The sequence below is a fragment of the Alosa pseudoharengus genome, unplaced genomic scaffold (assembly GCF_046254945.1).
Source record: "Alosa pseudoharengus isolate Yale_2024_CS ecotype anadromous, Long Island Sound unplaced genomic scaffold, YU_APseudo_1.1 YU_APseudo_1.1_scf_21, whole genome shotgun sequence".
Classification (NCBI taxonomy): Eukaryota; Metazoa; Chordata; class Actinopteri; order Clupeiformes; family Clupeidae; genus Alosa; species Alosa pseudoharengus.
The window spans coordinates 21,285,513-21,302,856 of record NW_027468674.1 but is presented as its reverse complement, the minus strand read 5'-3'; the positions used below and the strand labels follow the sequence as shown (position 1 = coordinate 21,302,856).

Genomic DNA, 17,344 nt, shown 5'->3' with positions numbered 1-17,344 from the left:
CGGCTTCCCCGAACACGGCGGCGACACTTCACAACTTCACGACTTCACGCCACGCCGGCGCGGCTCAGTGAATGGAGAGGTGCTGTAGTAGGCAGGTAGACCCAGAGCCTGTCCGCCCGCCTTCGTTATACCACCACCAACGTGGGAAGGGAGGGGTCGCTTAAATCACTACGGGGAGCTGATGCATTTATTCTTTAGCATTCAGAGAGCTGGGACGCCATCCAGGAGCTGAGGCCGAGGGAGGGAGGGAAGGAGGGAGGGAGGGAGAGAGGAAGGAAGAGGAGGAGGAGAGGTAAGAGAGGAGAGGAGGCACACCAATTAGAGAGACCTGCACTGTGCTGATTCACCCCCCCCCCCGTGTGCATCGCTGTGGCCTGCTTCTTTCTCTCATCTATTTCTCTATCCCACTATACTAGCTCTCTCTCCCTCTCTATCTTTCTCTATTGCTTTCAAGCTCTCATTCTCTTTTCCCCACAGTGCAGCTCTCTCTCTCTCCCTGTCGCCCTCTCTCTCTCTCACCACCTGGGCAGTGTGCCACTATGAATATTGGAACCAACGCTGGTTTCATTCTCATTTCCCAACCCTCTTTCACAGAAGCAGAGCAAAAGCTTCTCTCTATATCTCTCTCTCTCTCTTTCTCTCTCTCTCTGTTGTTTCTCTTTCACTCTCTTCCACACTCTCTCACTCACTCTTGTCATTGCTATCTCTCTTCTGTTTTCCAGTAGGTCACATATTACTGAAATATTTATTTAGTCTCTGGCAGGTCTGTTGGCACAAATTTAGGACAAATACTGGAACCAACAGAGGGCTATCATCTGACAGACAGCCCACCCCTCACACACACACACACAAACACACACACACACACACACACACACACACAGACAGACACACACACACACACACACACACACACACTCACACACACTCACACACACACACACTCAGTGGGACAGGCACATACAACCACACAGATGTGTACACTCACACACACATACACACCAAGAGACACAGGCCTCACAATCCCCCCAACACACACTCACACTACATACACCCACTAAATATCTGAGGGGGTTCGAGTTTTGATTAGAGTTGGCATTACTAGGCCACACTTCATGAGGGCGGCCCATAAAATGCCCGATGTCTCGGCCATCACATTGCATCTCCATCAAGCTGCACCCCTGTGGTCCCCCTAACGTTGCTACCCCACATCCCAAACCCCACACCTCATGCATCCCCATCCTTTGAGCCTATGAACGGAGCTATAAATCGCTTCCTGAAATCCACACATCCTCAAAAATTTCATAGGGGAGACAAATATGCCAAGACGGCCAGAGCCAAGAAATAATGTGTTAAAAATGCTTTTAAGCGTATTTCATGTATCCATGCTTCAAAACAGCAATAGAGTACAGTAATGAGTGAAAGAGTGTTGTTGGTATTGTGTGCAGGAGGAGCTCTCCATTCAGTATCTTGATTTTTGGGGTCTAGTATCATTCTGCCACTTAGACCTTATTCTGAAGTCCCACAGAAATAATTTTCCCTTCAAAGTACTATTAAGAATGTTTAAGCATGTGCATAGAGAGCTTCGATATGAATGGATTTATGACTGAAGATGCTACTGTGTGTGGTTAAACAAAGGAATGGATTACAACAAAAGTAGTGTATACTCTGACATTGATCTATGCTTTGTATTATGGAGATCACAGGCACTCAAAGTACGCACATGGCCTTGTACACATAGCTCATCTGCTAACTGACTGTGTGTGAGTGTGCATGAATGCGTTTCCATGTTCGTGTGTGTTGTATGTGTGTGTGTGTGTGTGTGTGTGGTGTGTGTGTGTGTGTGTGTGTGTGTGTGTGTGAGAGAGAGCAGGCTCACTCCAAGTGTGATGGGGGGGGGGGGGATCACGGTCCCCAAGAGTTCCCAGCATGCTCCCTTCTCATCCCTTTGGCCAGCTGGGAGCCAATCAGGAACGCCCGTGTCAAAGCCATGAGTGTCTGGGGATGCTGAAAGGTCAGGACTCGCTGGGGGGCAATGGGAGCAGTCGAGGGGTGGACAGTGGGGTGCAAAGTCACGCAGACGTGCAGACCATCTCCCTGTATTCATACTGTATCTCGAAGTCCCTATATGTCTGTGTGTGCATTCATCGCTCCCTGCTTTCTGTCTCTTCCTTTTCTTTGGTCTTTCCTAGGTTATTTGCTTTCTTTCGTTTGTCTTTCTTTCCTTTATAAAATAACGGACAATGACTCTATAGTATTGTGTCCAGCAAGTAACGTCTTAAGTTCTCTCTACGTGGTCCTCTCCCCTTAGGGTGTCTTTCTCACAGTCCTGCTATCTTTTATTGTTCTCATTCTTTCAACTTTTCTTTTTCTTTTTTTTCTGTCCACGTGTACATCTCTCTCTACCCTCCAACACTTCACAAAACAACCTCACTGACAATGACTCAGTCCTCTACATGACGACATTCCTTAAGTCATTTCCATTAAATGAGGGGGGAAAAAAAACTTGGAGGAGTTACGCAAACATGAACATGAATCCTGCTTCCAGGCACAATGACGCTCACTAACACGGCTAACTCGTGACGTTTCGCCTGATCTGAATATGAAAAAAAAAAAAAACAGTGTGCGACCTTCTGACATAACATAAACAGTGGCTAGCAAGGGCCTGACGCATGGCGCTCCGAGCCCAAGGCAAATGACTAAATGTCTACGGCCTTGCACGTTGCCAAGGCTACGAGTGAGTAAAGCGTCATTACCGCATGGCGGCGGTTTTTGAGTCTTGATCGGGACAACACAGTTTGTGACCCTTCAAACTGTCAATTGAAAACACAAGACACATATACAGTTATAAGACCATGGGGGGGGGGGGCAAAGATGAGGTTCAAAGAGGCACCCAAATATAGCAGTCGTCATGTTTAAATTCTCCCCACTGCAAGTAAACTCTAGAATAATTGTGAAGAACTTAGCGGTAGGCTAGAGTGCAAGCCAAGCATTTTCATTCCCCGATTTTTTCCAAAGCTAAATATGTTAATATCTCCTAAACACCTGTGACTGAGCTCATCAGTACTCGGCTCGCGATGGCACTGCTGCCGCAGACGAGAGAGACCCTCGGCAATCTCGCCTCGGGAGAACAAAGGGGTATTTAAGAGATCATGAAAAAGAGTGATTACGAAAATTGTGCTGCCGTTCAGCGCCTCTCTCTCTCTATATATATATATATATAGGATATATATATATATATATATATATAATATATATATATATCCACACACATATTCACAAAATGTTTAAAGAGGAGCACTTTCTGGACTCAAAGCTGTATGTTTGAGGTGCTATTTGGATGGGAAACAAACTAATACAGAACAAGGGTCTGTTTTAACAGTGGGTAAAGAAACCCATCAGTGGGTAGAGTACACCGGGGAACCACACCTCCAAGGCCCTTGTCCACTAGAACAGTGTGTTGACAGAATAGATTGATCTAAAGAATGGCAAACATGGCCTTCAACCTCAACTCCACACATTGGGGCGGTGGTAGGTTGGGGTGGGGGGCAATGTTTGCATCCCACACACCTGTATGTTGTGTTGTGTTTGTACTGTATGTCTGTGTGTGTTTTTCATAATGCTTTATGGCATGTGTTTTATGTGTGTTCGTTTGAGTGCATTTGTGTGTGTGTTTCACTGTGTACATTTTGTTTTGTTTGTGCGTTTGTGTGTAGATGTTTGCTTGTGTGTGTATCTGTGTATCTGTGTGTGTGTGTGTGTGAGTGTGTGTGTGCATATATGTTTGTTTATGAATGTTTGCTTGGGCTTGGGTACGTGACCCTTTAAAACACCCATCCCCCCTCCCTCTTCTGCTCCTGGCAGCATGGTGTAGATTTACACATACTTCCAATATCTATTGAGTTTGTGCGTGACAGTGTGTGTGGGTTCTATTGATCCATGAATAAGCTGCTATAGGCTTATGTGCTTGTGTCTGTCTCCTTGTCTCTGTGACTGTATGTGTGTATATGCATTCGTCTGTGTGTGTGTGTGTGTGTGTGTGTGTGTGTGTGTGTGTGTGTGTGTGAGTGTATGTGTGTGTGTGTGTCTGTCTCTGTATGCTTGGATCTGTGTGTGGGGGGAATGAATGTGCATGTTTGTGAGTGTGTGTGAGTCTGTTTGTGTCTGTGTGTGTCTGTGTCTATCCATGTGATTATGTGCGTGTCAGTGTGTGTGCTTGTGCTGAGTCACTGCCCCCCAAACACACACACACACACACACAGACACACACACACACACACACAGTTCCCCACTGACTAATAGCAGGAAGCTGCCACACGCGACTAATGCAACGAACCAACACCACGGCGGGCCAAGCTTTCTTGGGGCTGGCTGTGACTTAACCACGAGTGACACGGGGTGAGAACCGTCATCTGCAGGGAACGTGACCCATGTTGTGCAACCACACGCAACACTCACTGCCCTCATGCTGGGCCTACCGCCTCCACACTACAGAGAGGGACAGAGAGAGGGAGAGAGAGAGAGAGAGAGAGAGAGAGAGAGAGAGAGAGAGAGAGAGAGAGAGAGAAACTGAGAACCTACAAGGACACACAACCGACCGTGCCAGAAGGCCAAAAGAACAAAAACTCACCATTTCAGCATTTCATTGGGGCCTGTGACTGATAATTGGAAGATCATTATCAAATATTATCAAACGGATGATAATTTTGACTCGCAGGCACCAACATATAGCTACTCTTTCAGGGGATAATGCACTGCAGCTGAAGAATGTATACTGCCGTAGGTCCCAAATATTTCTACTGTTGAAACTGTTGGTCTTTATTGATGCTCTCCTTCTTGCACACATTTTCATGCACATTCACAGATAATTAACACTACATTCAAAGTGATGAAGGAATGCTGTTGCTGCAACCTTGACGTTATGTTAACGTTATCCATAAGAATATAATTACTAGTAAATTGAAATCAACCCTGTCTCTATTTTAGGCATGCGTGGGTCAAAAGTTGAAGATATTCATGAGGATTCAGGACCCAGTCAATGTTTAAATTACGGTGCTGAGTGTGTTATTCCTGCCTTCTATTTTAGGCACTGTGCCAGATATTCAGTCATGATAGAGCTGAGGATGAAGAGGAACCCATGAATGGCTCCCTCAGACATGGGGCCCCTCTGAGTGGCGCATCCAACCCCTCCCAGCAGATTAACCACCCACCGCATCGCAAAAATGAATCTCACTTAAGAGAGAAACTCACAAAGGAACAAATACAATTTCCTACACCAACCTGGAGCTGTATGAAAACATCAAAATTCATCACAAAATATGACAACCTATTATAAAAACTGGTTAAAAAATTGTACATATAACTGATAAACTGGGTAAGTGATGCTAAAAGCTAACTAAACATTTTAGATGCCAATGTAACAGAGGCGAACTGAGCTAGCGTGCATGGGCGGATTATGAACCTTCGGGCCCCTGGGCCCAGATGTATTAAGGGCCCCCCACTAATTGTCGCATATGTGGGAGGAGGGGGTTGGGGGTCCTCCGCCAGAACATTTTTAATTTGTTTAATGTGATTTCCTGTCTTTTGGTGCATTTTGGGGATGGCCAATACTAAATTCAATCAGATTCATAGCCTACATCCTGATTTGTTGATATTGAGGCAATGATTCCATGCAATGGCTTGGGCTTCAGGGCCCCCTGACCCCTTGGGCCCCTGGGCCTGGGCCCGGTAGGCCCGTGCAGTAATCCATCCCTGCTAGCGTGCTAGTTGATCCTCACAGCCCTAACGTTAAGAACGCTTCTAACCGCTGAGTTGAGAGCCTGGGCTTTTAGCTCAGTGGTTAGAGCGTTCGACTCCCATGCCGGTGTGTGTCGAGGTGGCGGGTTCGAGGGCCGTGAGTGTTACACCAACAAAGGTTGCTTTGTTACATATCTCCTGTGTACATCAAATTACCATGTGTAAGAATGGGAAAGTAGCCAAAGATGACTCAAGATGGCTTCCACATGCCAAAATGACTTCATGAGACGTAAGAGTCACATATGACATGACAGTGGTCACACCATCGAGGTCATGTGGTCTCTCACGGGAGTCTGCAACATTACTGCTTAACTGTGTCTCTGAGGAAGCCAATGTCATGTCAGGTTAGCTGCGTAGGCTTGGAGTTGCAAATCATTTTTATGCCATCAAACAGGATATAATTTAAAAGCACTGACATTGTTCTTTGTGTACTAGGTACTACCGGTAAACTTTTCCACAGTGACGGACAAAAAAACTGCCATGTATTAGGTCCACTGTGGTATTCTTTCATTACATTACATTACATTACATTACATTTGGCTGACGCATTTTTAGCCAAAGCGACTAACAACATGGTAAACAGTTTAAGTTTAGAGCAATTCTCAACAATATTAGGACAATTTAAAAAACATTAGAGTACAGTAAGAATAAGTGCATCAGTGAGTGCAGTTTTTAACAGTTACGTGTCAGTTTAAGACGGCTGGTGAGTGCTAGGATCAGCAAGACTTGTTGTAAGTGTTGCTATGAGAGGAGATGTTCTCTAAAGAGCTGGGTCTTCAGGAGTTTTTTGAAAATGGAGAGGGATGTCCCTGCCCTTGTAGGAACTGGCAGTGTGTTCCACCAGCGAGGAACAACAGATGAGAAAAGTTTGGATTGGCCTGAGCGTACCGGAGGTGGAGCTAGACGTCGTTCGTCTGAGGAGCGCAGCGGTCTGGAGGTAGCGTATGTCTGTATGAAGGCATTCAAGTAGGTGGGAGCAGAACCGGAGACTACTTTGTAGGCAAGCGTTAGAGCCTTGAATTTGATGCGGGCCGCCATAGGTAGCCAATGTAGCTGGATGAGTAGCGGGGTAACATGTGCCCTCTTGGGTTGGTTGTAGACCAGGCGCGCCGCCGCGTTCTGGATCATCTGAAGTGGGCAGGCTGGGAGACCTGTCAGGAGGGCGTTGCAGTAGTCGAGTCGTGAGATGACTATTGCCTGAACCAGAAGTTGGGTGGCATCTTGATTTAAGTAAATCCTGATTTTCCGTATATTGTAGAGTGCGAAACGGCATGACCGGGCGACTGAGGCAACATGATCTGAGAAGTTTAGTTGGTTGTCGAGAACCACTCCTAGATTTCTTGCAGTCCTGGTAGGTGAAACAGACAGAGAGTCAAATTTGATGTTGATGTCGTGGTGTATGGTAGGTTTAGCTGGGAGGACCAGCAGTTCAGTCTTTGAGAGGTTCAGCTGGAGGTGGTGTGCCTTCATCCATGTAGCTATGTCTGAGAGGCAATCCGAGATCCGTGCTGAAACCAAGGGGTCATCAGGTGGAAAGGACAGATAGAGCTGTGTGTCGTCTGCATAGCAGTGGTATGAGAAGCCATGCGAACGGATAATCTGTCCCAAGGAGGTGGTGTAGATAGCAAAGAGAAGGGGGCCCAGTACTGAGCCCTGGGGGACCCCTGTGGTGAGATGGTGAGGTGCAGATAGCTGACCAAGCCAAGTTTCAGTGAAACACAACACTGTTTTGTCATTCAAACACTGATTTTCAAAACTGTATTCACTTAAACATGGAAAGGGATGCTCCACAGAGAGTCAGATTTCATTTTCTCTTTTGACGGGAGAATAAGTTCATCTGAGCCCGATGTTCAGGTTTCTGTCATAGAGCTTATGAAGAAAGGGCCTCACATGAACTTATCACCCCTTAAAGCAACAAGCAACAGCAGAAACAGCAGGATACACATACATCAATATTTCAGCAGCAAATTACTTCAGGTCTGGTTGCCACCGTGGTGAAGACGAGACTACACTACGAGCACAATGCACACACCAGAGTTCAGAGAGTTCATTTTTCTTCCTCAATTGCTCTTGGAACCCTGTCTTCCTGCTTGACTTATCAGCCGCCTCACCAACTCACCTCCCCCACACACACACACACACATCCTTCCTACACATAGCCTATAAAATATTGACATTGCTGGATTAACATATGATCAGAAATGGCAGTTCAGCAAGCTGCCCACTCCTCATCTGCTTTTATATCTTATTGTGCAGTTCTGGTCAATATGACACCTCTGTGCCCACCCACGTGTATTGCAACAGTACAATGCTGGGCAAATTGATCGCCCCCATATTTTCCCTTTGAGACTTACTTTAGATTGCCTGGCTGCCACCCTCCCACAAAATCACGCTAATGAAAGATGTTTTTGTTATGACACAATCAGAGTAATGAATGATATCATCTTATCCTTGATCTGCATGAACAGCTGAGTTGCCTTTGCCTTAGTTACTAAGGTTACTTCATTCTGAAAGATTCTGAATTACATGTCTGATCAAATCTGAGACTGCGCCACACATGAGAGCCCCCATACAAACAGACCTACACAGACAGAGAGAGAGAGAGAGTGAGAGAGAGAGACAGAGAGACAGAGAGAGAGAGACACACACACACACAGGCACAGACACACCCACCCACACACAAAACCCCATGAGAATAAGAATGTAGGGCAAGTACTTCAACCAGGTCTTAAGCTAAATGATACAGTGGGGGTTGTGGAAATCATCCCCAAAAACAAAGGCAATGTTCTACATTCTACTCTACCCATGCTGAATATCCATAACATTCAACACACATACAACTAAGAAGCTATACACAGCAGGTTAGAAATCCACCCATTCATGCTTAGGGCAACACTGAAATTCATCTTAGCCACCATGCTATGTTCTCACAAATCAGTTGATGAATGTCAGGATAAGTTAATAGTGCTCCTATAGTGGACATCATAAATATGATGAGGTCTATGGCTGCTTCCAGGGGGTGGTAGGAAGTTTCCCCTTATCACCAGGAAAAGCGTTTAGGTAGCAAGTGAGGTAATGAAACATCAGTGAAGGGGAGCTGCCCGCTGACAAGCCTGCAGCTGGCCCAGTAGCTTTGGAAAGGATGCGACAAGCTGCTGCTGCTATTCCCAGCAGGTCTTACACCTACTGCATTTGTGCATGTAATTAAGAGACTTGTGTTTAGATAGAATTTAATTAAAAGGCACAAATCTCATGATGACATGATGCCAGAATTTATTTTTGAGATAAATTGCGATTATGCTACAGTGCTTACATGCACTCGCAGTGAACAGTTAGCATTTTAAATCAAGTTCTTGTGTAATTCAGGAATAGTTTAGGTCACTGCAATCTAAATCTGGAGGGAATCTTAAAATACAAAAGCCTTGGACAATAGACAATCTGCGAAAGGCAGCAGCCTCTGCCGTGTTTAAACATCCCTCTCATAGCATAAAGGCTGGGCTCAGCACTCCTCTCCACAGAGACCCTGACCTGGTCTCAGATAAACATCGGCCGGCCGAAGGTGCCAGCTAGCTCCCCCCCCCTTCTCTCTCCCTCCCTCTCTCTCTCTGTCTCTCTCTCTCTCTCTCTCTCTTTCCCTCTCTCTTTCCACTGCTTTCCCAGAGCCCCAGCGTGTTGTTATGAACTGTGTGAACTAGGACAAGACTTGAGAGGGGACATTAATAACACCATAGAGAGACGCCAGCCTGCTGCCCATGTCCTCTGAGGCTCGGCGGCAGAACTGTGCCACGCATGTTTGAGAGCAAAACTGTGAGTTTACCCATATGTGTGTGTAACAGTGCGACCGCATACATGATGGCCTGCGTCTAAAACGCCTACGATTGTATGTGAGATTGTTGTCAGTCTTTTAGTACACTCATAAACTTAGAACAGAAAGAGTTGCTGTCTAACAGGGGGTAGCACAGATCTCTTGGTGTTTGGTGAGGGACATGTTTGTTCCAGGAATGTTATAAGGACGGTCTCAGATCTATAACAGAAGACCAGGGAAACACAGCCGCATAATCTATACAGCTCTGCAGTGTTCTCTCAAAACATCACATGGATCACAACAATGACTCTGTCTCTTTTCTTTCATTTGGTAGATGCCTGCAAGGAGAACCCGACCTAAAACACTGACGTAACCAGCAACTGAGCAGTTGAGCAATGAGGAGACAGTCATACAATTCAAAACACATTTGAGTGAATTTGAGTATTAAATAAATAACCCAACATCAACATCAACATCTTGAGTCTTGAGAGCTCCACTGGGCAGTCTAGGGCTATTACAAGGAGCATATTACAAACAAATATAGCTTAAAAACTCTGTCCGAAATAAACATCTTTTTTAGATCTAAAATAAACAAATATAAGGTCTTCAAATTCTCCACACAAGATCACCACACAGTACACAGCATGTTTTATCCAGACATACAGTGCACAGCGCCTATGCACATTACTTGTCTTCCACCAAGCTTAAAACTTTACCATCAAAGAGCACTGTGGTCCTGGGCGTAGCATCCAGCTGGAGATCTGGACCGAAAGGGAAACCCTGTAGTGGGCCGGGGAAACTGCCCAGCAGAACCAGCACCAGCAGCAGCACACAGGGGGCATAACAGATCCTGAGGTCCATACCCAAAGGAAGCGATGGCGCTGTCTAGCTCTAGAGTCCTTCTTGTTTAGCTTTGGTTTGGCTGGGGTTTCCACGGACACAGGAATGGGCTTTTAATCTGTCATCATACAGGTGCAGTCTGCAGGGGGGAGGTAGAAAAACAAGAAGATGCATTTGTTTTTCTCTTGTCTGCACTCTGCAAACTTTTATGGAAGGCTGAGCAGGTGGATGAAATTAGTGAATAGTGCCGACCAGAAAAAAGGATTGTGGTTCACAAACACAAAGTCTCCTAAGTTCACTAGACTAGAACTATAAGTGGTTTCATTCATCCGTGGAAACTACGGGTGAGAAAATGGATTTAACTTGGAATATCTCATCAGTTAATTCGTAACATGTGACAAAAGAATCCAACGGCAATTGTTTCAGCCTCAATGCACAAATGCATCAAACACCTGTCATGCAGCATATGGTTAGAATAAATGGCATTGAGTGATCACCAAAAAACCTTATTTCACATCAGGCACAGTCAACAATAACTATATTCTGCAGTAGGTTTTGCTAGATGTGTGCATAAAGATAGCGTTTAAAATCCAGCTTTGCTCCACAACTCTACAACATCTTTATGACTACCCATAATTATTAGCTATGTGCCTCTGAAATTGTGGCATCTGATAGCTAATCCGGTGATTAAGCATAATGCTTCCAGACTCTTCTTGGCCACTTGCTCGCGTACACACACAAACACACACACACACACACACACTCTAATTAGAGGGTAACTTTTCCACCCTACTGCATAAGATCGCTCTGATGAAAGAGAATGATAACTCACAGTGTAATCTTATGTACCATTTTTACAAAAGGGCAATCTGAACAAAACACCATTCATTGTCTCATAAAGCTGGACATTAGTGGAACTGGTACTTGTCCATTGTTATTCTATCAGGCTAACTAGTAATTATGTCATTGATCTGAATGCATACATCCCCTCCTATATTCTTCCTCAGATTTAAAACTCCTGTTATTTGAAACCTGGGATGAATAGAAGAAACAGGAGGTGTTTTAGAGAGGGATTACTGTACTCATCTTTACATAATAGTGTACAATGTCTTTGTAACATTGAGCTTGAGGCTTTTTTCAGCAACACCATTTGTCCTATGGTATAATGTAAACAGAAGCTTGTTTTCACACGTCTACGGGTATTGTGTGGCCTGCTATGGGTGGCTTGGTCAAACAAGGCGTCACCGTGATGACAGAGTGGAAACTCCCCTCGGAAAGGTAAATACATCTGCCCCGTGCGTGCAAAGGAGAAAAAAGCTGCTTGATATCGCTTGAATTTTGAAGACTGATGGAGTGGTACGTCAAGAGAAAATCTTCTACTCAAATCCTCCACCTTCCCGGCAGGCTGTGGATTACACTGAGGCTGACCCAGGAGACTTATTAAATAATACGACCACATTCAAATGACTAGGTGGTGTTAGGTAAGAAACTAGGCCCCAAACTCTGGCCCATTACGGGAGAGCATAAATCTGTGTGGACAGATTCAGAGTGATTTACACAGTATCTACAGATCCCAGGTCAGTGTGACACTCACACACAGCCACACACACACACACACACACACACACACACACATACGCACACACATTTTCACCTCCTCACCTCATTTGCCCCCTTAGAAAAAGTATTGACAATACGACGTAACAATACGAACGTCAACCCATCTGTCTAAACTGACTAAAGCCCCATCAGGATGCATGATATCCAGCCTGACATTTTCTGCAGATGGCTCTGCAGTCGGCCCAGATTGAGCAGCTGCGTGTGTGCGGAGTGTTGAGCCAGTTCGGCACTGTGCGTAAGTAGCTAATTTTACATGAGCCTCAAAAGTCCCCAAATATGACATAAACACCCAAACGGCGGCTAGAGCATTAGCGCTTGCTGCTTAGCCAGCAGGGCATTACATGGGAGTGTTTTGAGCAACCGTGATAAGCACAATTTGGTGGTGCTCACACATATTTCAGCTTATACACTTTAGATGTAAAAAAGGCTACCCACACTTTAGATTACCCTTTCTAGTTTTGTCTTAACACACTAACACAAGCATGCACATACACACACACACACACACACACAGGCAGACAGACAGACATACAGACACACACACACACAGGCAGACAGACAGACATACACACACACAGACAGACAGACAAACACACACCCACACACAGGCAGACAGACAGATAAACAGACACACACACACACATTCATCATCATGATGTAGTTCACAATTTCACTTTAGTGATGCTTGACATACTGAGCTGCCACACACAAGTACACACATTAGGCTACATACTTAGATTGGGTGTGCACTACATGGGCACATTTAATTGCACTGACAGCTTATACTGATAGCGTGAAACAGCTGCCCGGGGATATCTTAATCTAATATTTAAGGATATCTGACTGTCGCGGCTGTTAGTCTCGGCTATATTGAGGTGAAAAGCATGAAATTGGGGAGCAAGTCCAAGACATCCACTAACACCACACCAGTTTGAAAGCAAACAGAGGTCCTAAATCCAATTATTATGGTTTTCGTGTTTTTTTCCTGCCCAGTGTCATTCCTATGTATCCTAAAAATAAACTATTCACTTCTATGCTTGTACAGCATTTGACCAAGATGTCTCCATGATGCTACATGCCAGAAGTACTGAAGAGAGATATTCAACTGTGTGGCTATCCACTGTGTGTATTATGTCTAGCACTAGCATCACAATACACAGCATGCAACTACGTCCGCTGCAACTATCACTCTGCTGAATGCCATAACAACTGCAGGTCACTGACTAGAGAGACAGGCTGCATCACAACAGTAAAAAGACTAGGCAGGGAAGATAGGAACAGCAAGACGTAGTAGGTCTTTCACGGGTCTACAACAGATTGTCAAAACTAGCTCATTGATTGTTGTTATCTTAACCAGAAAACCACAAAATAAAATGTCCTGGTGTGTATTGCAATGCCATTCCAACCCAGAAGTTCTTTCCTAATTTTGTCTAGCAGTCATGTGGTGTCCAGAGGCAAAGTCCTGGAGCATTGATCTGTGATATTCAAACAAGGGGACCGTGACTGGGGCTCTCTTCTATCCGGCTACATCTGCAATCTGTCCACCACTCTCTCTTTCCCTCTCTCTCTCTCTCTCTCTCTCTCTCTCTGCCCTTTCTGCCAACAGCAACCTTGAAACATGTTTTCATATGCATCAGAGTCAGGGAGTTCAGCCCTCCCTCATAGCATCTCAGGGTTAAAGTACCTCAAGCTATTTATCATCACACCTTAATGAAGCAGTTCTGGGAACTTCTGGTTGCATCTGTCATTTGGCCAAATGAAAAAAAAAATGGTATAAAGTTCCCATTTGTATTTTAATCATTGTGCATGTTAGGGGACATTAAGGACAGTAGATCAATTTAGTTGGGGCTTCAGCTCCCCAAGTCTCTCAGGTCATGGACTTTGGTATAATATATGCTCCACCAGCCAGTAACTAAATGGCCACAGCGTGTTGAGACATTTCCTGATCCAAAGCTGTTTTTCTTCAAACCGTAAAGATGGATTCTCCTGCATCGCCAGGCCTGGCTATACAAAATCTCAAACTCTCAAAGAGTACAATCTCATCAGTTAATGTCAGAGGTGTAGTGGTTAAAAAGAGGTGGGTAAACGAATTCTGTGATCACGGTAAGGTGGACTGCGCCATGCGGTATCGGATATTTAAAAAGGCATTCAGGTCCAACCAAAGGTATTAAATTATTCTTAGAGTGTTGATGAGTGTACATATTGTGAATGTGGATAATACAGTGTGATTTTTTAATGTTAAAAGTTGCAATTGGTGAATAAACTCTTTTGAGAGGTGGATAAACTCTAATAAGAAGTGGCTAAACTCTACTTCTGAAACTTGCGCTTAGCCTCCACTACATCCCTGGTTAATGTCATGTATGCCTTATTCAATGGAGGGACAGCACACCTTGACCTTGATGAAAGTTTGCATTTACATTTAGTGACATACCACATAATGTTTTTAAACTTTAATGTAGAAACTTGCAAAAAGGTGTATGGAATAGGCTGACTTTATTACCAGAAGTATTGAGGAAGCTCTATAGAATCTATAAGAGTCTTTTCTGAGATAACCCTGCATATTGTCTATAGCCTGACAGTTCAATGGCACACTGCTATGAAGGACAGGCTGTCAGATGATGCAATATCATCAGAGAATACTAATGGCTGGTAATTTCCAGTCACTTTCTCCTATCCCTAGGCCTTTTCAATCCGGTTGACATGTCAACTTCTGTCAACGCATAACAATGTTCTCCGGAGATGCTGACACGTGTGCACCTGCAGCGGCGGAGTGCTCGGCTGTACACAGAAAAAGATACGGGATACAGTGAGTGTGAACCCATTTGAGAAGAGCAAACAAAAACACTCAGAGTAGCCTAGTCTACAGGCAGGGAAATCAGGCACAAAAACCGTGCGTTTCTGCACAAAGCGTCTTCACCGGCATGGGTAGCTTATCTACTTGAACAGCACTGCAGTAGCGAGTTGAATTTCAATAGTCAATGATATCTGAATATTTCGTAGGCTAATAAAGCATATTAGCTTGGCTCTGTGGTCTGGACGCATATTTAAACGCGGCAGATTAGGCTACTGACTTCTATATTATGCAGAATTGTACATCTTAAAGGATTTCAGACAATAATGGAATATCAAGAAGAGTCCTTGATCCTAGCAAGTGACTTACTTTTGAACAAAGCGTCCTTGTATGGTATTTGGGCAGGATACCATTCTGTGATAAGGTTGTTATATGAGTGAAACTTCAACAACAAATTTAAAGAGCCTTAACTGGCTTTTAGACTTATCGATAGAACACTGCGGCATTTTAAAGGACAGTCCAGTGGCAGATTTCAAGTCACCCTCAGCATGTTTTATCCAACGGGACCTGTCAAATGCAGTGTCGCTTTCTGCCTATGGTCAAGATACAGTAGCCTACGATACACTGCAGCCTGATAAACATTCAGAACTGTAATTATTTCACAACGCGATTAGGCTAATTAGAAGAACATAAAGTAAACAATGCGCAGTGCTTACCGCTGCTTCTGGTGATGTATGTGAAGAAAACCTCTCAGTATGCATTTACGCAGAATTATTCGCGGTTAAAACGACGTAGCCTACACGCCAGCTCCTGATGCGCTGCTGGGGTATCTGGGGTACCGCATGCACATGCTATTGTAGTCGAATGGTGGACCGTCCCAGGTGTTGCAGCCACGCCCCCAACTTATTAATATGAATCTCTTTCCCGCGCGCTGTTGTCTTTTGCAATAAAGTGAACTACAATAAACTATAAAACGTTTTATATATGTGTGTGTGTGTGTGTGTGTGTGTGTGTGTGTGTTTTGCCATTTTCTCAGACACTGGTTATGGTTATGGTTGGTATGGTATTTAGCAGACGCTTTTGTCCAAAGCGACATACAAATAACAACAATACTTAAATTTAACAGTAAACAATTTTTTAAAAGTTGGTAAGCCTAAGACTACAATAACAGTAACAGCAATTTAATTATATTGATTATTAAGAACAGCAATAATAAACAACAATGCCAATTCAATCAATAGCCTAATGAAAATAAATAAATAATAGGCCTACGGTCTCACAATTACCACTGGACAAACATCTAAAATACCTGAAACGGGGAATTTAATAGTCCTATGTCCGGCTTCTGATATTTTCTATCACATTATATCATTACATTTTAAACGACTGTTAGGTTTTTAATATTCTAAGGGGTCACTTGCAAAAGAGGTCGATGAGACATCTGGATAGCCAAGGGGAATCAATGTAAATATTAATAATAATATTTGTTCGGAGTGCCACCTGCTGGCCGAATACCAAACACCTCCTCATGAGTGGGTCATTCATCTGGTGATCTTTTGAGGTTAAATTTCCTCTTACAGGTCTGTTTACTCCAAGATCTTGGGTATTAGGGTATTGGGTTTTACTGTTATCTTCTTCTTCTTCTTCTTCTTCTTCTTCTTCTTCTTCTTTTTAGCATTATTATTATTATTACAGTGCATGCAATGCACTTGTTATTCATTGGTTTCTTCTTTTTTTTACTATTATTGTTCCAGGGTGTAATTTTACTTGACCCGCTTAACTAGAAACATGGTTCAAAATTTGATGTGTGTATAAAACTTATTATATGCCTAAGACTTTGTCTTGTGACAAGAAGAACGTGGAAGAGAGAGATGGGGGATAGACAGTAAAATAAATGGACAGAGCCAAATGCAGTAAACTATGGTGGCAGATTTGTTGGAGCGATGAATAGGCCTACACAATTACAATTTCTGTATTCAGCAGTAACCACAAAGATTTGGGTCTATCGTTTTTTTGTTTAAGCCCAATCTTAAACTGATAAATTTAGGTATATGTAAGGATTATATCTGACCTAGCAAATTGACAAGCCTCTTATATTCTTGCATTCACTGATCATATTGAATGAAAGAAAGAGTTCACGGTATCTTAATGTTATAAGTCATAGCTGTTTTTAGTCAGCAAAATGGAACAATTGAGATGCTATGAGACCTGAGTAACATGGACAACCACATCCCTTGGCTTGTTGTCTTGGTGTGACCAGATCTGTCTGCAAACAAGGAAAAAAAGAAGGAAGCTAGAGTAAGCCTACACTCAATAAAATAGGACAAAAGTGTGTTTGTGTATCAAGTAAACAATGGAACTCAAGGGTTCCATTCCAGGGTAGGCTAGTCATAGTCATTCTGTAATGACAGATGTATAAAGAATGTTTTTATTCAGTTATTTGCTAATGTTCCCCTGTCGGTCATCCATGAAACATCTGGGTTATAAGAAGA

General features: G+C 43.8%; 1 protein-coding gene across 1 annotated transcript in view; it reads right to left on the bottom strand.

The window, feature by feature from the left end:
• The window catches only part of sema4gb (sema domain, immunoglobulin domain (Ig), transmembrane domain (TM) and short cytoplasmic domain, (semaphorin) 4Gb), a 31,742-nt gene extending 16,085 nt beyond the window's left edge, over nt 1-15,657 (bottom strand). Inside the window, exons 1-2 of the mRNA XM_076298938.1 lie at nt 15,569-15,657; nt 10,318-10,580 (exon numbers count right to left, since the gene is read on the bottom strand). Coding sequence (XP_076155053.1) covers nt 10,318-10,462 — 145 coding nt within the window. The 5' untranslated portion in view covers nt 10,463-10,580; nt 15,569-15,657. The remainder of the gene's footprint in view (nt 1-10,317; nt 10,581-15,568) is intronic.
• Nucleotides 15,658-17,344: the final 1,687 nt, after the last annotated feature.